The sequence below is a fragment of the Eucyclogobius newberryi genome, unplaced genomic scaffold (assembly GCF_026437365.1).
Source record: "Eucyclogobius newberryi isolate DKJ021-1_F unplaced genomic scaffold, fEucNew1.0.hap1 SCAF_14, whole genome shotgun sequence".
In the NCBI taxonomy this organism is placed as follows: Eukaryota; Metazoa; Chordata; class Actinopteri; order Gobiiformes; family Gobiidae; genus Eucyclogobius; species Eucyclogobius newberryi.
In genome coordinates, this window is record NW_027315768.1 from 23,003,239 (window position 1) to 23,024,628 (window position 21,390).

General features: G+C 40.6%; 1 protein-coding gene across 1 annotated transcript; it reads right to left on the bottom strand.

Annotated features, from left to right (window-relative positions):
- Positions 1–3,265: 3,265 nt before the first annotated feature.
- wars2 (tryptophanyl tRNA synthetase 2, mitochondrial) lies at positions 3,266–19,790 on the bottom strand. Its single transcript, XM_072445038.1, has 6 exons — positions 19,679–19,790; positions 10,816–11,076; positions 8,557–8,637; positions 7,357–7,439; positions 4,502–4,620; positions 3,266–3,808 (listed from the first exon to the last, which is right to left on the bottom strand). The coding sequence occupies exons 1-6, from the start codon at positions 19,781–19,783 to the stop codon at positions 3,360–3,362; spliced, it is 1,098 nt and encodes a 365-aa protein (XP_072301139.1). The 5' UTR covers positions 19,784–19,790; the 3' UTR covers positions 3,266–3,359.
- Positions 19,791–21,390: the final 1,600 nt, after the last annotated feature.

Genomic DNA, 21,390 nt, shown 5'->3' on the forward strand with positions numbered 1-21,390 from the left:
GAAGCAAAGGGCGGCCCATTTCTTTACTCTCAGTCAAAGCCAAGCAGCCAATCACGAGCGCGCACTGGCGAGATGAGAAAACTTTGCGTCCAATCAGCGCAGAGCCGAGACGCGCGTCCCGGGGCAGAGTCTGACCATGTCTCGGATGTGTTGCCCATGTTACGGCCTTATTATGTCATTACACCTGACGCAGACACATGAAACACATACAAAAGAAGAGACTGTTTGCAGCTGATTAACGTTTCATTCTCATTCTATGACATAACGAGAGACAATTAATAACAGCCATTGTGTCTCTTTCAACAAGTGTCCAAAGCACTGAGACCAACGTTACGACGGGGTCTTAGGTAAAGGCTCTCACAGCTTTAGAGCAGGGTTTGAGACAGCTGCATTAGAGACACCGACAAGTGGACAAAGTGTCCCAGGGTTTGGAGCGTGGAAGTTTCTGTAGAGATCGTTAAACGCGCTCTCTGCACGCGGCGCCAGGAGATAATAACTCTTCTATAGCATGGCCGATGGGCCGATGATTAAAGTGGTGTAAAGCTGTGTACACAGTTATTACATGCACATGCAGAGCCGCAATAGTTTGAGTTTCGGCAAAATAAAATGTGGAAAGCAAAATAAAACTGAAAGTTTAAGACGCATGAACTAAAAACGCTCTGATATAATTATACAATCAGCAGCATAGAGTTATGAATGTTGCACAGAGGAAAACTGGTACACGCACATCTGAGGTGTTAAAGAAGGCCCCGCAGAGCTCTTTATGGACGCGGAATTTCATTATTTCTTTCACGAGCGCGTGAGAAACTGTTTTATTTAGAAACTAAAATAACCAAAAATATTAAAATACAAGGCTCATAAAACCTTTTCAAAACAGGAGAAGACATAAGCAAATGCTGCCGGCTCATTATATTGATCAAATTAAAAGAACCCAAATAAAAATAAATGAATACAGAAGGTAGACCAATAATACGCCATATTTAAGAACTTTTAATTCACAATAAAAGTATAGCTTATTTTTCTTTTGTGAATAGGCTATAATTGTGAGGAGTCAGTCCGTAGTCTACTAGTGGCTCTTTTTGCAGATGCGAAAAATATTGTATTTTATTGGCACAATAGTAATTTCTTACATTAGGCCCTTGAATTATTATTATTAAAGGTTAATGAATGGGCCTCATTTTAGCTAACAATGTATTATTGTCAATACATTGGCATTGCCAAGATTAAAAGATACATATCTTATAAATCCAAATTAACGCTAGATTTGGACATTTGTTTGTGGGTCACGTGTGGAGGTGTTTTTATCCCGTGAGGAAAATCCCTTTGTGAAACACTTGTCTGATTAACGCCTCGCGCCGCGTCGATGGAAACACTTCTGTCTCTTTCTCCAGGGAGCGACTTCCACGTGTTTGACCGAGACGCACAGAGCAACAGCCCGTGCACCGGGCTCACAGTAACCTACAGCCCGTGCACCGGGCTCACAGTAACCTACAGCCCGTGCACCGGGCTCACAGTAACCTACAGCCCGTGCACCGGGCTCACAGTAACCTACAGCCCGTGCACCGGGCTCACAGTAACCTACAGCCCGTGCACCGGGCTCACAGTAACCTACAGCCCGTGCACCGGGCTCACAGTAACCTACAGCCCGTGCACCGGGCTCACAGTAACCTACAGCCCGTGCACCGGGCTCACAGTAACCTACAGCCCGTGCACCGGGCTCACAGTAACCTACAGCCCGTGCACCGGGCTCACAGTAACCTACAGCCCGTGCACCGGGCTCACAGTAACCTAGCCCGCGATAGCCTGAGTATGGACAACTTTACTGTGACATTTCTCCTTCTCTCCATCTCTTTTTAACTGGCAACTGCATCTGGTTCATCAGGAGGACTTGGTGAAAATGTAAACTTGTTAAAGTATAACAGAAGAATTATAGCAATTCAAAAACAGACTATTTTTGTTATTCTTTACAAATGTTAATTAGGCCTTCTCAAGAAAATTACAATAAAAACATCCCGTTAATGACTAAATAATATTGTGCATTCATTACATTTCCAACTGAAAAGCAACAATGAGTAAACTTGGCACATTTGTTCCTGCAGGTTTTACCGGCTGTATTAAATGGAAGGATTATATTGGGCCGACATAAAGTGAGATTATGTGAGAGCAGGTGAAGGTTTACGGTTTCCTCTTTGAGTTATTTCATTGACTGGGTCTAAACCTTACACCAGTAAAATGTCTCACTTTCAACTCTTTCACAGCAGATTTCCATTTATTACCCAGGTTCTATTGCTCTGAAACATACGTTTACTGCACTTTAATTCCACATGATTTCTGAAACAGTGCAGTTATTTTAGCATTAATAAGCTGTAGCAGAGTCTAAGCCGTGACTGAACAGCTCTGTGTGATTTACAGCTTACTGCAGTCTATACATTTATATTTATGGGCTGCCAATGTTGATGGTCAACAGAAACATGAGAACCACTTTTCTGTAGAATTGAATGAAATTAATAAAATTGTTATGAAAAACCACAATTAAGAAAAGCCCATTAGTCCTGTTAGTTTTTGTGGCCCAACAACACTGCAAAAAAAAACATCCACATTACCTGCAAAATCTGTCATTTTAAAGCATGCTCAGTGGATTATTTAAAATTACTATCATTGAAAACAATCATCTTGACATCTTCATTTGAATTTATTTAATAGGGGCTCCATGGTGATTTGGTCATTGGCTTGCCTTAAATGTTTCATAATATGGCATTAAAGTAATCCCTCATTTATTCAGTTAGAGGTGATTGATTGCTTAATGTTGAAAAACCTGCACTCTTACTGAGAGTATACAATTCAATACTGGAGCCTTGTTGTTGTTTTTTTTGCAGTGTAATATAGTCTCACTATGATTATAGATCTGCACATGAATGAATATGGGACATATTCGCTTTGATTGGTGGCAGCGAATCTGTCGACCAATCAGCGTAAATATTTTTTTTAACAGCAGAAAAATCTAAATTGTGTTAAATCCACTGTTCAGAAAAACACAGACCTCTTTCTCATCCACAAATGTGTGTGCCATTGTGTGCACATTTTTGAAAAATAAAATAGTCTGTATTTCTCCTAAAATAGGCCACAGTACGGCAAACGAATTGGAGCCACAAGATGGACTCTCAAGAGTGCGAACTCACAAAAATCATGGCAATTCAAGTTATATGAACACAGAAATGCAGAAAATGTTGCTCTATTTTCCAAATGTGGAGACTGGAGTCAAAAAGTCAGAATTAAATATTTTATATAAAACATACTTGGAGTTGCATTACATATGTACAGGTATATCAGGTTAGATGGACGGTTTACTTTTAAAAACATCAGAAGAAGCCAACCCTGTGCCGGACCTCTTTTAGGACCGGAGCAGCCAGTACTCGAGCCTTGTGGGTTCCCTGTAAAAGAACTGACTCCAGGTAAGTTCTGTCCGCTCTTAGCTTCTCGATCTCCTCTCTGATGGGCGTTAGTCTCTGAATCACTGCTTCAGTCACCAGGGTCTTATAGACCCCTGTATCCAGCCCTTTGGCCTGTGACACTGCCTCCTCCACAGAGATCTGTGCCATGGCAGCGTGGATGGTCACCAGATTGGAGACGCCCGGGCGAGTGTCAGGGTTATACGTGACCTCTGAGGTGAAGTCTGTCACTGCACGTCGAATCTTTAGAGCAATGTTGTCAGGAGAGTCTGTGACGGAGATGGTGGCCATGTTGTGTGGGTCGGACTTAGACATTTTGGATGATGGATCGCGGAGGGATTTGATCTTTCGGGTTGAACCTGTCACCAAAAATTAAACAAAAGTTAGATCCAGCACAAAACCTGACGCAACTTTTCCCAGAAGTAATATTTTACAAATGTCACACGTTCATTCAATATTTGGTAAGTAAAAAACACCACACAACAGAATAGAGTTAGTCCAATGTTGAATGTGAGGAAGAAATTGATACAACCCAATCCAAAATATTTTGGAAACGGATGAAAGAATTTGGTCCAGTGCTTTGGATGTGTGAAGCAGACATATATATCTGTGTGTGACATGATGAACGGAAAGATTAATGGATCTAAACATCTTTGATGCTCTTAAAACAGAAACTTCCCAGTGCATTTCCTCCAGTGTACCTCATCCCTGTTTATTCAATTAAATCTATAGTACAACGTTTTCAGAACCAAACAGAGAAAAACCTTCACATTTGGAGTCATCTAAAGGACATCACCACAAACAATATGACATTTTAGATTCAAGAAGAAGAAAGTCCTTCTTTGATCAAATCTGCACGGCACACACACAACTGACTCCCCTTTTCTGATCATCAACTGTGGGACTAGAAGTACGACTTTTGCCAATGCATCATTTTATACCATGGACCTATGTAACAGTGTATGTTTTTGGTGCATGTTATTATTAGCTCTATTTCGGTGGCATTATTAGATCTGTAAAAGTGCGTACATAGAATGAAGTTCAGCTCTTACTCAGTAGTGTGCGTGGCTCGGGGAACAGGTCGCCGAAGCTGTTGTTGAAGATTCGAGCCAAATCCTGTGCCAGCTCCAGATGCTGGACCTGATCCTCTCCAACCGGGACGTGAGTGGACCTGAGGAGACAGAGAGCTGAGCGTCCCAGGGCAGACTCTACAGACAGTGCAGCGGGAAGAGGAAATAAAACACAGGAGGGCGAGCCTTTTGATTGTCAGTGACAGGAAGTAATACATTATGACCCTCTGTACAATCTGGATGGAGACATTTCATCATCTGACTTACAGTACTTACACAAGGTTTTACTGTACACATTTGTCTCTGCCGCTTCATCCCGCTGCAAAACATTAAATCATATGAAATCCTCCGAAATCATTGTGTGGAAATTGCATTCGTAGTTAACAAACTCAACAAAAAGAATGCTTTGTCTGATGTCAAATTAGATCAGTTGCCATATTTATAATGATTTTTCTTATACTTCGACTTACAAACCTCTTGATCAACTGTTATCCGCAAATAGTGACAACTTAAAGAGGGATTTTGTTATAATTTACAGGAACTAAATTCTAAAGTAATGGTTAATGGGTTAACGCAAGTATAACCAAGATATGTTGTGCTTGTGCTGTCTTTTAATGCAGGCGATATATTAAAATGTCAAGTGTATAATTATTAATTGGTTATTTCCTGCGCATAAATGGATCATTCAAACCAAACTGCTGGCTCTCGATCACACTGAACAGTCGGGCTTGTTTTCAATGCACAAGATTGATCTGCTGCTCACATCAGACGCACATGTGAGCGGGACCAAGACACGGAGTCCCGTCGGGATATGGAAGTATAGAGCAAGTAACCGATCAAGTAATGAGACTTATTTATTGATCGAAACGGTGTCGAACGCGCAGGGCCGGCCCAGCCTATAAGCGAACTAAGCAGCCGCGTAGGGCCCCGAGGCGTTAATGGGGCCCCCAATCTGACAACCCGTCTTATGAGAAGTGCAAGCGCAGCGTGCGCCACTAGTGTAGTAGCGCTGCTGGCGCGGCAGCGCACACAGCGGTAACATATAACGCACAAACCGCATTTATTTGTAATGACAATCTGGAAACCGAGACACCAAACCTGCGCTGATTGGGCAACTTCACTGTGCGCGAGGAGCTCGAGAGCAAAACATAAACACAACAGAACGTGGTCCCTGCGTGGTCCTCATGTCCAGAGGAATATATCCCCCCGATGCCGAAAAACGAAAGAAGAAACTTCTTGACGATGTAAAGAAACTGCAAACTCAACAACACTCTCCAGGTATTGAACTTCTCTTACAAAGAGACGGTTAATGCTGCTGTTTGAAACAACACGATTCTGTCACGTTAGTTCGCTCAGGCTGGAGGCGACGAGAGCTCTGCACCACACATAATATGTCTGAATGAAAGATAATAAGATTAACATTTACACCAGCCCGGTGTAAGCTGCAGGTGAGGCCGGTGAGGGGCCTCTATGCCCCGGGTCACTAAGAGGCGGAGATCCGGTCCGGACGAGTGCCGTCTCGTCCAGAACCTCTGACGTGAAACTTTGGAGTGAACAGTGTGCGGCCCCTGTCCCGGGCCCCTGTCCCGGGCCCCTGTCCCGGGCCCCTGTCCCGGGCCCCTGTGCAGCCTCAGTCAGAGATGAGCGGTTTGAGTTTGCGTCCCTCTCTCTCACATCACCATGTGTGAGATCAATCGTGACTCGTGATGTCTGTTTTACTTTGACTTCTTAACGTGCAATGAGAGGAACGTAAAGGTGCAGGAGTCCAGTGTGTGATGTTCTGATCAGAACAAACATTTATATTGTAATTCACTTTTAATAGAGCAATAAAACATTTCAATTTATTTAAAAAGCATCATTAGACTATTTGTTATAAATTATAATAAATTGATAGTGAAAAATAACCAGACATATTATGATTACGTCTGTTATAGAATAATACTATATATTTTTATACAAAAGTGGCAAAGCTGCAGAAATGCAGTCTCTTCACTAAAGCTAGGTTTGGACCTTCACTTCTCGTTCTGTTCATTCTCTGGGAATAACTTGTTTGCACTGTTTTATCAGTGTTAATTGTTAATCAAGCAATGCTTATGCCATTTGTTTAATTTAATATAACTTGTTTTGTCACTTTGGCAAGAAGGAACAGTTGGGAGCAGTAAAAGATAAATTAGTAAGGATAACTATTACTTTTACATTTTCAGTTAAAATGAATCAATTTGACCATAATTATTTTTCATAGCCAATATTGTATTGAGTAATTAAGTACCATAATGTATTAATAACTGGCTTTAGTCATTTTCTCCTGGCGCAGTTTCATCACATCATTTTATAGCATTACAACCTCAACATTTTACTCTTACTTTAGCCGGCTGGAAAACATTAAAATGCAGCAGAAGACCCAAAAAAGGTCTGAAAATTTCTGGGGGAGAGCCCCCAGACCCCCCCCCTGTTCATTAATTTAAACTGCTAATGTGGCTGTCGACCCTTAACGCCCACAAATACGCCCAAAAACATATCTGGGACGTGTGTTATTTGTACAGGGAGTAGAGGTGATGTCAGCGGAATACCAAGTTGCATTGTGGGATTCAAGTTAGCAATATTTGAGCTTGTGAGGTGTTGAGAATAAACTAACTGGCAAACAGATGCCCTGGAGTTTGGGTGCGCTTTGTTTGCGTTGAAGAAAGTTCCCATATGTGAATTGTTTACTGACAATGGCAATAAAACTGATTCTGATGACGTGGTGAGGGGCCCCCAAAAATGTTTTCGCTTAGGGCCCCCTGAAGGCTTGGGCCGGCCCTGCGAACGCGCCGAAAAGCCCGGTTGCTTCTTCTTACTTGTAGAGGAGAATATCGGCGGCCTGCAGGACCGGGTACGTGTACAGGCCGACGCTGCCTTCACTCTTCTGTTTGCTCTTCATCTGTTGGGACAAAATGGAGGGCGTAAACGAGACGTGAAATCTGAGGGGAAATGACGCAACGAAATATTCCAAAATGGCAGTCTGTCTTTTAATAAATCTGATCGTTTTCATCTTCTGCACTTTTTTGTGAATGTTTTTAATTTGTACAGGCAACCTTCTTCACATTTAACCTTTAACTTACTGTGTTCACTATTGAGCGATAGTGAAACACACCTTTACATTTAGGGTTTGAAACTACTGTAAATGCTAAGGGCTGGTTTCTATTTTATGCCAAAATGAAGCCTCTGAATGCACAGGACATGCGTTCATTCATCCAGCTCCAGAAAAGCAGAAGATGGATGTATATTTAAAAATACCCTTACATTTTTGGCAGATAAAACTATGACGCAAATAGTAAACAGACAAAACTTTCAAAAACAGAAGGATGAAAAACAGAGCAATTTGCATGTATTATATTCATGTTGAGCGCGGACATGGCAGTAATTACACCAGAACGAAGCTCGAGCCACACACAAATGGAAGAATAATTCTACAGGAAAACATTAGCTATATTATTTCATAATCATAAACGGTATCTTTATGTCCAAGTGATTGCAAGAGCCTTACATCGGTGATTTTAATATTCAGCCATGAAATGCATACAGTTGATCATCGATGGTGATAATGTCAGCGGGAGAATAATTTGACCACAGCGGGTAACGCGAGATGACGATACAAGCTCAATTAAATGCAAGATATGTCTGGCTTTGCGGGAAAATACACGGGGAGGAATGATTGAGAGTTCATGTGTCGCAAAAAAAAAAATTATCTATAGCCACAAAATTATTATTCATCAACATTCCACAATAAAACCATAAGGAAAACTGTAAACGCTGAACCAGTCAAAGGAAACTATACATGTCTTAAGTATAGTAGCCGTAATATTCTATAGAAACTATGTGTATGAATGTATGAGTAAATGTATGAATGATTTTTATTTGGTTCTCAAGTGTAAGGACTAAACTGTAGCTGATTTACTCCAAATTATTCAATCAAAAAGGACTTTAGTAGCAAGTATTATGGCTGAGTTCGATGTACTCTCCGATAAAAGTATAATATAAATACATAAAGAACTGACCTTCCACTGTGGCAGGTGTCGGAGGCGGGGCATACTGGTGAGACAGCCCAGGATCCAGGACAACTCTGCGTGTTCAGAGACCTGCAAGACACACATGGTTAGATCAATGAGTCAGGTATTTCAACGTTTTATATTTCAAATAAATCTTTTCAAAGTAAATTATTAGAAATACACCTTCTACTGTAACTTCATAACTTGCACAAACTGTGAGCACTGTTTGTGTATAGCATATTTTAGTCTTAGCAGGACTCGGGCTCACCGTTTGTGTCTGTGCCTTCATAGCACCTCCAAGTGGCAGTAGAAGGAATTGCAAAACTCCAAAAAATAAATACAGTAAATACTACACAAAGACATCAGCAGATTCATGATATATTCAATCAGATATGCATCATTTTAAAGTAAACTAAATAATGAATGTTACAGTTATCTACATGTTCAACTAATAACACATGATAACTTCAGGTATTACACTAGTATCACTTTTAAATTAAATCGTTTGGGGATTTTATTTATACTGTCCATCTTGATTAGCCAATGCATGTATTATTCTAGTAACTTATTGCAGCAAGGCCCCGGTAATAAAAGTGCTTTCTGAAGTCTTGGCGCCTTCTGGGGGGCATGACATCAGCCGCTTCAGGGAGATAAAGCAGAATGTCAGACCCACATCTGGGGGGCGGTGTCCATTACACTGACGGGCCTGGGATGGGACAGATGTGGATGAGAACGCAGAGGAGATGGCTCCGCTTCACAGTGCAGTCGGGGGTCCGGTGTTTTAAGGGTTTTAGGACGGACAAGGCATCTATTCACAGAGCTTATTGTGTGGACACCAATACAAACGTTACGGCCAATTACGCGTATCACATTGGACACCGATCGCTTACCGCGCGGACACATCTTAAATCATTAAAACATATCAAGTCATTTGACAAGCTTAATAAAACCGTATAGAAAGTCATATTAAGCCGATCTAATGTAATTCTGCTGATCCACTCATTTTATAACTGTAACTTCAGCCTGTCGCCAATCCTGCTTCAAATCCTGCTTTGGATAAAACGTAGTGTTGTCTTTGGGTAGTCACCATATTTTGACATGTGTGCGGGACTGTTGCACTGGAGGGTCACCTCACTGCCAAGTTATGTGGCATGAAGCTAAATATGTGTGAAAATAAGGTCGTGTGAAAGGCACAGGGAGGGCAGAAAAACACAGATGGACCCAAACCAGTTTTCAAACAGATTTATCCGATTTTAAAATGCAGGTATTTGTCTAATAATATGCTGTACTGTGAAAAGGTTTGGGATATGGATTCTGGGGCCAGATCATATTTTCGATGTTATCACAATTCATGTAAATTAGTAGTGTTGTCAAAAGTGTCAAAAAATAGATGCTAATCAATACTACAACAACTAGTATCATAAGTAGATACTCATTTGAACAAGTATTGATATTTGAAAAAAAAAAAAATAATAGTGCAAATTTTCGCTTTTAGAATGATTTTGATCTATATTAGTGTAAAACCACATAAATTAACATAGATTAAACTAAGCTAAAAATGTATATTCTATTTTATGCTTAGAGCTGTACTAAACATAGATTTAATGAATTTGTCGATTCGACCAAAATAGTAGATTGTCACAGGGATCGGATCACGAATTAATCCATCACCAGATCGCCCAGCTCTAATTTGAGTGCGGTTCAGGCGTAAAAGTTGGGGCTGTCTTACCTGATTTGATCCTAACAGTGCCTTCTATATTATATATTTAATGACAAAGTTGAACCAAGTTTGTACAGTTGCAAGTTTTGACAGTTTCTGTGAATTTGCAGAGTAGAGATAAGGATCAGCTCTGATCAAATAAGCGTTCCGGGGCCAGCCAACATGTCTGTCAATAAACACACACAGCAGTCGACAGCAGAAAAATAAACAGCAAAGGTGAAACTTATACAGACTTAATATTGATGCCAAAAAAATCAAGGCCTTTCATCCATTTTCCAATCACTCCAGCAAATCTTTTGAGATATTATCCCAAAAAATATTACGGAGATTGATTGTAATTACCATATCAACAATGTTTTGAAACGTTTGCAGGTAAAATGTATAGTTGACAATGTCGTATCAATCCTGGAGAGAAAGTACCTACATAAAAATGGATGGGGCTGCACAAAAACACTGGCATATTGGAGAGCAAATGTATCGACAAAGACATTAAAACAATGATTCAGCACTATCTTTTTCTTTCATCATTTTAATCATGACTGACTCGCCTGAGACTGCTGAAAGAGGACGGCCTTCTCTGGGTCGATGCCACAGGCCAACAGGCTGGCTGCCATGTCCAGGATGTTGGCTCGGAGCTGCTCCGGGTCCTGGGGCTGTGTGATGGAGTGAAGGTCCACGATGCTGTACAGGACCAGAGGGAACTGATGCTGAAGGGACACCCAGTTCTCCAGGGCACCCAGGTAGTTCCCCAGGTGAGGCACTCCCGTGGGCTGGATCCCGGAGAAGACACGGCAGTCCACTGAGGCCTCCTGGGAAAAAAGAAACATGTACTAAAAGATTACAACATTTAACACCAATCCATATAAGCTCTGTGTGGCTTGTTTAACAGATGTTGGACCAAATTATTGAAAAAAGTAAACAATTCGGCTGGAAAAATCATACAGCTGGCATCAAAAAGTTGATAAGCCAGAAGGTATAGTTGACAAGCATCCAATGTAAAAGCATATTCATTCATTAAAATAAAACGCCTTGATTAGACAAGGTTTAGACTATTGGGAACTTTTTCAATCCCCAGAACCCCTTATTAAAAGGGTTTCAGCAGGTCACGAAACAGAGGAGTAACTCTGGAGGTTCACCATTTGTCCAGGTTTGGGAAAAAGAAAAAAGAATTTGCATTAGCCTCTTTAATCAATACTTTCCAGAAAAGTCAGGAATGCCTAAGAAAAGCAGTCAAATTGGACAAACTGGAGGATCAACTTGGACGTCCACAGAGGCTCATGTGTCAAACATTAATTAAAACCATTAGCAGACTGAAGGCCGCCGTGGTCATGCTTCGTTTAGCTTGATGCTAACTCCATAGCTAGCACCTCTGTTCTCTCCCAGACACGTTCAGCACAAAGAATGCATCACCTCGCCAGCCAACAATGACACTTCGTTCAACTGGAGGAGTGACACTGAAGAAGAAAGAGTGGAGAGGATAAAATGGATCAAACACAACAGTTTGTGTGACGAGGAGAGCGGCAGGAGCCAGACTGTTTAGAACATGGGATAAAGTTTGTTTCTTTTTCTTCTGCAGATCCGGACTGAAACAAAATGCCTCATTTCGCCTGGCATCAGCTGCTTTCAGTGAGGCTTGGGTTTTAGTGGTTAAATCTTCCACAGCACGCAGCACACCACCTGTCATGAAGCGTGTAGCCACCCATTTCACTCACACAGGCTGTTGAACACTGTATGTTTGGCTTTGGTAGAAAACCAAAGCACAGGATTCAATTAGAACTCTATGGAGACACAGGGACACTGGGGTGGACATAGAATGGGCCAAATGGTAATAAGCATGATTTTTACCCCACATATTGGTCAATCGCAGTCAAAAATTTCAAACTCGATTTTCAATACTAAGGAACACACCAGACAATGAGATATTGAGTCTGAGCCCACAATGATAACATCTTTAAAACAATTTTCAAAACAAAATAATACATATTTTATTTTATATAATTTTATATTATTCTGATAAAGCTCAAGAGCATTTTAAAGCTGTTTAGGAAAGGTCACATTTTGTTCTGTTTATGTCGATTTCTTTCTTTTTTTTAATCAATACTTTCTCCAATTAGTATCTAGTTTGAAACAAATTTTAGTATCAATCAGATTTTGGACACTTATGACAACCCACTTTCCATAACAATTTCATGATTGAGATGTTTATTATATTTTACCCTTTAAAAAAAAAATACAATAAATTGTAATATAGTTCTGAAAAGCCAGAAGTCTCCAAACCACATTTTACATTTTACTGCCACTTTTATCTGACCATTTCATCTCATTTCAATACATATTTGATTACCGGTAATTGCAGAGCCCTAAGTGGACACTATTAAAAGAACTGCAGTGGTTTTCCAATTGTGAGTGACCATTTGAAATTTTAAATCTGTGCTTTGTGTTATGCGTGAGAGAGTTGATATAGATATAGATATATATAGATAGTCATACTAGAACTCAGAACCCAAGAAAGAAGAGGTCGAAAGTGCAATGGAAACTTCACATTACGCTGAATATTATAGTACTTTTGTAGTTTCTAGTCCAGCACTGCTCATTCCAGCTCTCGTGGTGAGGTTCGGTTTATTTAAATGTAATGTGCTGATGGGAGGTAAACAGCAACAGTCAGAGATGTCAACAGAACCATTCCCACCGGCTCCCTGTGTTATCGCCTTCAGTCTAACCGTCCATCATGTGTTCCTGTCCTTCAAAGCCTCATCATTTACATTCAACTCACTCACAGCTCTCAGCCCCTTCTTCCTCCTCCGTTCCTCAGGTGTGACAGCTTTAGTTACATAATCCTAAAGAGTCACAATCCCAAACTAACCCTGTCACGATAACAAATGTTGATGTGCGATATATATATTGCAACACCGACACAACCCAGTAAACCCTAGTCAAAATGGACCAAGATGTCAAAAACATGAGCTGTAATAAATAAAGAGCAGAATGACACACTTAAATATAAAAAAGTTCCCTATTAGTGCAAAGAAAAAGAGTGCAAAGACACGTACGATAAATAATGAGCCGCAGTTTTCATGTACTGAACGATGACGAGTCGATATAGTAATAATCGTGACAGGCCTGTAACACTCCCTGCATCAGATAAAGCCGTTTTCTTACTACAGCCTTGGCCCCAACGTCTCCGCCTCGCTCTTGGATCGGGTAACGACTGCGCTGGGGCCGGCCTGCCCCACAGAGTCCCTCGTCCCGGCCTGGGGGAGCAGCAGGCAGGAAGGAACTGGGTGCTTATGTCATTACCGACGGGGTAATTGCGCTGGGTTTGCCATTGAGGCTGAGAGGCTCTTAAGAGGTGTCAGGGTTGATTTGGGAGCGGACCGGCCCGGAGTCTGGCTCATGTGTGTTCTCACCTAAAGCCGACACGCCAAACGCATGTACCCCCACGCCGCGGCCCCCGGGGGAAGCCATTAGCAATGCAGACATGGTAATAGTGTCATTTGAGCCAATCGGGTGTCAAATGAGAGTCAACGGCGCGGCGGACTGCGCACTAGGCAACGATAGGCCGGCTCGAAACGCCTGTTGCTGCCGTACCCTGTGCACTAGCGCCTATTTAAAACACGCACCGCCACCACCACCGCAAAAGTCGATTATTGCACCAAGTAAATCAGCTCCTGGATGATGACAGAAGAGACAGCAACTGTTGTAAAGCAATTATGGTTGAAATGGATACAGCCAACAGTCATAAAATATTATCACGTAGCATACCACCACTGTGAAAGACATCAGACCTGTGAGAGTCAATTTATGTCAAACAGTTAATATCGGCCGGGAGAAAACTGAGCTATGTGTCGCAAAAAAGAAAAACATTTGACGACAATAAAAGAAGCTTGTGTTTAAAGAACCCAGTATGAAAATGGGTTATGATGACTAATAAAAGTATGTTGAATGAAACTGTCCAGGCAAGTAATGGTTACAGTTTCTGCTTGAATATCATTAAAATGTACCAAATGGAGTATAATATATAAAGATTGTAGCAGTTACTTAGTTAATAGAATACTGAAGGATTGTGATTAAACATTCGCGATACATTTAAAAACGGATGATATCAAAAAATAATGGGGTTGAAGATATGCAACATTGTAATTGAGTTTTAAATAAATATTTTTTTTTTCTTCAAAAAGTTAAAGTAAAAAAAAGGTGCAAAAAGAGCAAATTGAAAATAAAAATATATTTAAAAACAACAGTATAATGTTTTTTTCTTTACATTATGAATTACGAATTATGAATAAGTATTATTTTTGTGTTCAACGTTACAGTTAATTCCCTTTTTGTGCAATACTTAAAACTCAACCACTATATTTTTTTCAAATGTTAAATAGTTTACTAAAAATATAAATGTACTATTTATTCACCGTTAATGGATAATTGCGCCTATGGAGTTGTACTACCGGTAAGTCTTATTAATCAACCAACACCAATTTGCAGCCTTTGTGCTTGGGCGTTCCTTCACTGTCGTACAATACAGCCGTGTTGAGAGCTTTATTTGTCCATTCCTGCCATGTGCTGAATAGATTATGCAGTACTGTGTGTGTGTGTGTGTGTGACAGTTTGGAGGTTACCCACACTTTTGGCCATGTTTTCACACTTGCTGCACTTTTCCGAGAATCATCCGAGTTCATTTGTCTTGGTGTGTAGCATGTGTGTGGTAGCGTCCTCAGGGGCCCGGGTCATATGTCCGCACATGTCTTTGTCTGTGCCTAGATCAACATCCAAGGTGTAAGCCAGTGTGAATATGACAGCTCACTGTAGGGCCAGCACAATCCATCATCAGTGAATCTAAAGACACTTCATTATTAAACAGAAAGCAACAGCAAGCAAAACGGTTTCCTTTTCTATTGGAATTAACTTAACTTCAACAATACAGTAATGCCAGCCAGTAACGACCTAGAAACAATGCAGTTAATAATAATAGCATGATCGTTAGATGAAAATTCTGTACATAAAAAAGTTGGTGTTGTGCTTATAACTTCCTCTCAATCGATAGAAAAGGTTTCGAAGGGCATCAACAAGGACTCAAATGCAACGTTGCTTCTACTATTATTAAATTGATGGACAGAAAGTATCAATATTGGAATTCCTCCATTGTGGGACAAACAAATATTCTCTCATTTTATTGCCGTTTGTTCGATTGAGTATCTAGTGTTTTGTTTAGTTGTTGAGTGGGTATAAGTTTTTTTTAACAACATTCCAAATGCTGCTCACTTAGATGTATTAAACTTAAATTAAATGACATATATTGTGGGGGTTAGACTATAACTCTGAAGTATTTACGTATGCTGCTTAATGCTTTGATTATTTAGTATTGCTTGATATTTTCCAAAATAGCTTCAGGTCTCGAGGTTATGAATCACGGATATGGATATGCTAAAGCAGCCTTCAGTGAACAGTGCTTTTCTCTTCTCAGATGTGTTCTCTTCTCAGGGCTCCAGCACAGGGCTCATACATCAAACCTGTGCTGAAGCTGCAGTGTGGCCCACTGACAAGGCTCTCGCTGAGGGGCTGAAGAGCATGAGTGTCCGTCACTGCCGTTTACCTGAGCCAGTTTCAACACAACTCAAAGTCACCACTGGGAGCGCCGCCACACGACCCGCTGTGAATTACCATCAGCTCTTTGTAGACTCAAGGAAGAGCTCCAGGTCTCAGCAGCGTGGCTTTGAGAATGGATGGTTTGCCTGCCTTTGCCACCCGCTTGTCCCTGTAGGTATCTGCAGACAGAGTTCAGTGTTGTTCCTTTGGACCACAGAGACTCGCAGACCCCATTAACACCAGCATCATTGCCCCATGGCTTTCTCCAGTTCTGTCCTGCACTCCCTTTGGGATCTGTTAGCATAGGCGACCAGCAGAGCAGCGCCTCAGCCTGGTATCCACCAGGAAGTGTAGTACCCTGACATCCAAAGCATGTTGGATAATGTGGGAATACACCGCAGCTTCAAGCAAAGATACACAACCACAGAGGAAACCTACTACACAAAAACATGAAAGAGTCAAAACACAGATATTCAGGTTGAAACAAAGGTTAAATATGAGATTTAAAAGTGTGAGTGAAACTGAGTAAAGGCTTGAGCGGCTTCTCTTTCCTCCAGGAGCGCGGCCGAGAGGCAGCAAAGGGAGAGGCCCAAAAGGAGCGTTTGATTAAATCTGCGGTTGACATGTGGGACAGGTGAGATTGATGAGGTTCCTCTGAGCTTCACACTGTGCAGAGTGCGGGGGCACAGGAACAGAAAAGTGCAGTGTGGCGGCCAAGGCTGGGGGCCCGCTCGCACCGTGGGGTCCCCGGGCTGATTAATGGGACTGGAGGCCCTTCAAAAACAGCACTCCCCGCAGACAAGGCCTGACGTGGCTCCAAAAATAACCATGCAAGAAAGAGCGGGCCCTAACAGGCTGCAGCTTCTGAAGGACCAGGCTCAGGCTGAGCGTGGAGCAGGCCCGCGCCAACCAGGAAACTGAAGTGTGGCTCATTTGAAAGGTAAACTGTGAAGGTTTTGGCCAATGACAGATGCTGTCGCAAATGAACAGCTGATGAAATTCTATGTAAATGTCAAGTCATGGAAACAAAATAATCTGCCACAGACGGCTGCACTAAAGCTCTTGTTTTATACCATAATACAAACACAGTTAGAACTTGACAACAATCAAAAAGGTAGGCAGAGAGATACACTGACAAAATATTTCTGAATCACTTTACCCAGTGTAATCTCTCTCTAATGGAGTGTTGGTTACAGCTTACTTTGCATGTGGCCTGAAGCAACAGGCAAAAAAAAACACCGCCAGTGGTGATAATGGAGAATATTTGACCTGATAAACCGAAGACAAATACCAGAGTCTTTATAAAAGAGACACAAAAGATTAGAGATAAGTGTACAGTGCTCTTTTCATGCCTCAAACATTTGCAGTGTTGTTATTTTGTAATTCTGGTAGCTTAGATAATGTTACTTTTAAAAGCCAGTAATTTCATTTTTAAGGAGACGAACAAGAACAATAAAGTAGAGCTTAACACACCAAACCAGATACGGAATACATTCTTTGATAGCGATATGTGCATAGATATGATGTAGGTTGGCACATGAGAGTTTGAAGAAGGGGCTGTAGAAAGACTATGACATTTTTAATTACACTTAGGGGACCACTGAACAGTCGCAGAAGTTTCTGACAGCTGAAAATAAATAGGGCCGTTAATGAACATCCTAAAAGGCAAGGCCACATTTCCTCCAGCCCTGTAATGGTTTTAGCCAACACACAGCAACTAATTTTGTAAGTAGCAAAGCATTAACTTGTGTCACAAAAGGTCTAGATCCTTGTAGCAATTATGGCTTAAGCTACAGCAATACTCCAAAATACCACATTCTGAACGTGAATGTGCAGTTTATTACGTTGTAGTATAAGCAAGAATGCCTGGTCAATGACACACAAAATGTCTAGGTCTGACAAAAAAAAAAAAAAAAAAAAACAGTAATTGGCCACAAATCTCACCTCTGGGCCATAAGAGCACTTCGATCCAGTGTCTGCTCATATCCATTTACAAAAGAATTAAAACAACTATAAGCTATCACTTCATTTGTGCTGGTATTACGAAGCACTACAGACGTTCCCTTCCTCACCTCACAACGCACACTCGACATCTTCTCTAGAGACCAAAGACATAACAGAATACAGACATTAGGTATAGTGTCACTGTGTCGACTCCTACATCAACCAATAGCTGTGATCACAAAGACTACATTTGTAACTGTGGCGTAAAACAAGAACAGCTCAATAATTAGCCCAGTTGTTGTGGTGAAATGAAGTGGTTATTCTTACGGGAGCCAGGGGAGACGTTGTTTGCCTTAACACCCCATTTGCTTCAGTCAGGCAGCTGTGCAGTAATGGAGAACTCTAGGTGGAGTTATGGTACATTTTTTTAAAGGCACTACAGTCAGAAAGTAGTGCTACTGAGGAGGTGATGTCACACGCTAGACTACGACTAGAAACCAGGGAATAAAATGACCCGAGAATAAAACATTGTATTGAACACGGTCAGTAAAGAACATGTAATTTGAGGAATACGGAAAATAAAATGTATATGAAACACTAAATACTAGCATAGTAAAACTAAACACAAAACAACCATGTTTTTTATTTGCTTAATAATCAGTATTTTTGGTCCATGGGCCTTAAGTTTTTTTATTTCCTCCACTTCCCAGAATGCCCTTCCCTCAGGGGAAGAGTGGGCCATGTATGCTTTCATCTCTTTGACACCAGAGCTCAAACTCACATTTTACTGACGAACTGGAAACAGCTGCCAAGAACTTCTCAACTAAAAAACTTGGATCCTTTGCAAACAACTTTACTTGATTACTCAAATGAGACATTTCTTAAATCATAAACAATAATATTTTTTAAATATGTTCTATCTACAGACCGTGATCTTGATCTTAACGTCATAGCTGGATAATACTGCATTATTTGAAATTCAGAGCAGTAAAACGTAAGCAAACAAATGTCATCAAAACAAAGCAACGTGTTGGGACAAAATTGTGCACCTTCCCACTAGTGCCCTGGTGCAGAGAGCGGAGGGTCATTATGCCCTGCGATCATGAGATATGTCTGGTTTGTCTGTTCCACAATCACGCTTTTTTCTATGCTGCTCCTGCAGCTTGGAACTCCTTCAGGCAGAGTTGAGAATGCATGAAATCACAATTTGGGGTTTTAGCTTGATTTAAAAAAAAAAAAAAAAAAACATTTTGTTCAAAAATTGTCTGTGCTTTTATTTTGTTTTCTAAAAGTCCCTTGAATGTGTGAAGGTTTTAAAATGTGTGTGCTCTTATAGTTTCACTTTACCCCAGGTCACCCTTGAAAAAGAGGTTCTTACCTGGTTAAAGAAAAGGTTTAAAACTAAATTATAATATAATTTATAATTCCTTTGAATTATAAAGCACTTGACAAAAATAATCAAAGAATCAAAGTAATATTTCTTCTTTACTAGTCACTACTCAGTGGTAAGATAGTGATTTTGCTACCAACCAACTCTGAGAGAAATGTTGCAAAGCATAAATGACATTTCTAAGGGGACAGCTTCACAGCATTACTTGTGAGAAGAAATGCATGACATTTTACTAGAGAGTGCATGAATGAAAGGCCTTATATAATTTAAATGCAACATTTAAAATACCCGTCATAACCATAATGTGCCTCTGTTCTCAACAAACATCCTCGCTTTGCCAGTTAAATCCCTCTCATCGACCAGAGCAAACCCACACGAGACTATTGTCAGATTCAAATGAGTAGTTCAGATAGAATCGGAAGAGCTCCAAAGCAGTAACACACAGACCCGAGAGGAAACGGCTTCTACAAGCAGCGCGGGGACGTGTCATTTACCTTTTTATCAGAGGGAACAGAAGCGCACAAAGACCTTCTGGAAAAGTTATACTTCTGAATGAAACCGAAGAGACGATTCATGTTATTCCTCACGGACAGCGCCATCTTGGATTATGACCTGACGCGCTACGGTGGCTCTGAACTGTCAAACTAAGAAAATGCGTTATGTTTTAATAACGACACACCTGTGGATTAAACATAATATAAAGAAGAACTGTTAAACATTCTATAAACACAAGCATTAAATCAGATATTTAGCAAAATATAGCCATTTCCATCAATATGTCCGCAATAACCACCAAATAATTAAAACTGGCTACATTCTGAAATGATGCTCAGTTAGGCTTATTATATTTTATGGCCCATTTTCCTTGCTTTTAAAGCCTCATGCATGCTCACAGGTCTGATGCTAATTGTTTGGCTGCTGTTGTGTCTGGTTGGAGGCTCTTTAACAATAGAGTCATCTCACAGAACAGCTGCAGAATGCCTCTTTGCTCATTACATACTGTCCATGTGTGTGCGCTTTGACTGATTATAGCACAGTTTTGGGTTACAGTATGCTTGCAGGGCACTCTTCTGACGTTAGCCACATCTGCTCCTGATTCCTCCCACCACATTGAACATCTGTTTGCATTTGCAGCACAAAATACAGATCATTCCATATTCATTATTATATCCCGAGGCACTAAGACCGTGGCATTGTGGTGCATCAGATTAGACCTGTATGTTCTCTCACTGCCAGCGAAGGGAGGTCTGGACACTAAAGGATCTCACTGGTATCTGTACGATGTGTGGATGTTCAGCTCCTGTAGTCCGTGTCAACCTTTTATCCACAAATAAGCTCCTTGACATTTTGCTGGTACATCATATTAAAGCAACAAAATATTCTATCGCGTTTAAAAGGTTATGGTTAATGTTTTTGTTCAGGGACCCTTTTCCAGATCATGAGCATGGCTTGGTCAGACCAACCTGCTATTATGCAAGTTTTAATTAACATAACCTGGCAAAATAAGTGCTGTAAAAGTATTTGTATGCTACATTATTGAAAAAAGTAATTTGCAAGATAATGTAAAATCTCAAAGACAATGTAAAACTTTAGGTTTTAAGGTTCGAGCTTAGCTGCATTAACTAACCTTGTTCACTGTCTACAGTTTGCTGAATGTCTCACAATCTCTGGTGCATTTGATCGTAGTGTCAGACAGCAGTGCACACTCAATGTAAAAGTAAGTATATATATCTATAAGCACATATAGGACACAGTTATCACACTATAATTGTCTAAATTTTTCTAACATATTTTTTGTTTATTAAAACTAGGCTGATTTTCAACCCAAAAAGGGGGAAGTGGGTAATTCAATCTATCCAACTTGTTCCTTGCTTTTACAAATCCTCTTTGTTAATGATTTTATTTATTTTTGTCCATTAGAAAAGCTTTAGAACAGCAAAGCAGGGTGGACACACAGCAAATCAGCTCTTTCATACAAGTTTGCTATAGATGTTTTCTAATTAGATGGAGACAATGTATAATGGTCTATTTTTGTCACAAAGAACCGCTTTTACAATATATGGAATATACAAATTTATAGAAATTCAAAGATTCCCAGGTCCTTTCTGAACAGTAAATGTATTGTCTTAATCAGTATTGCACAGGGACTTGGGGTGTTAAAAGCGAGCGTCCGTCAGCTTGAGCCGGGGCAGTGCAGGGTTGAGAA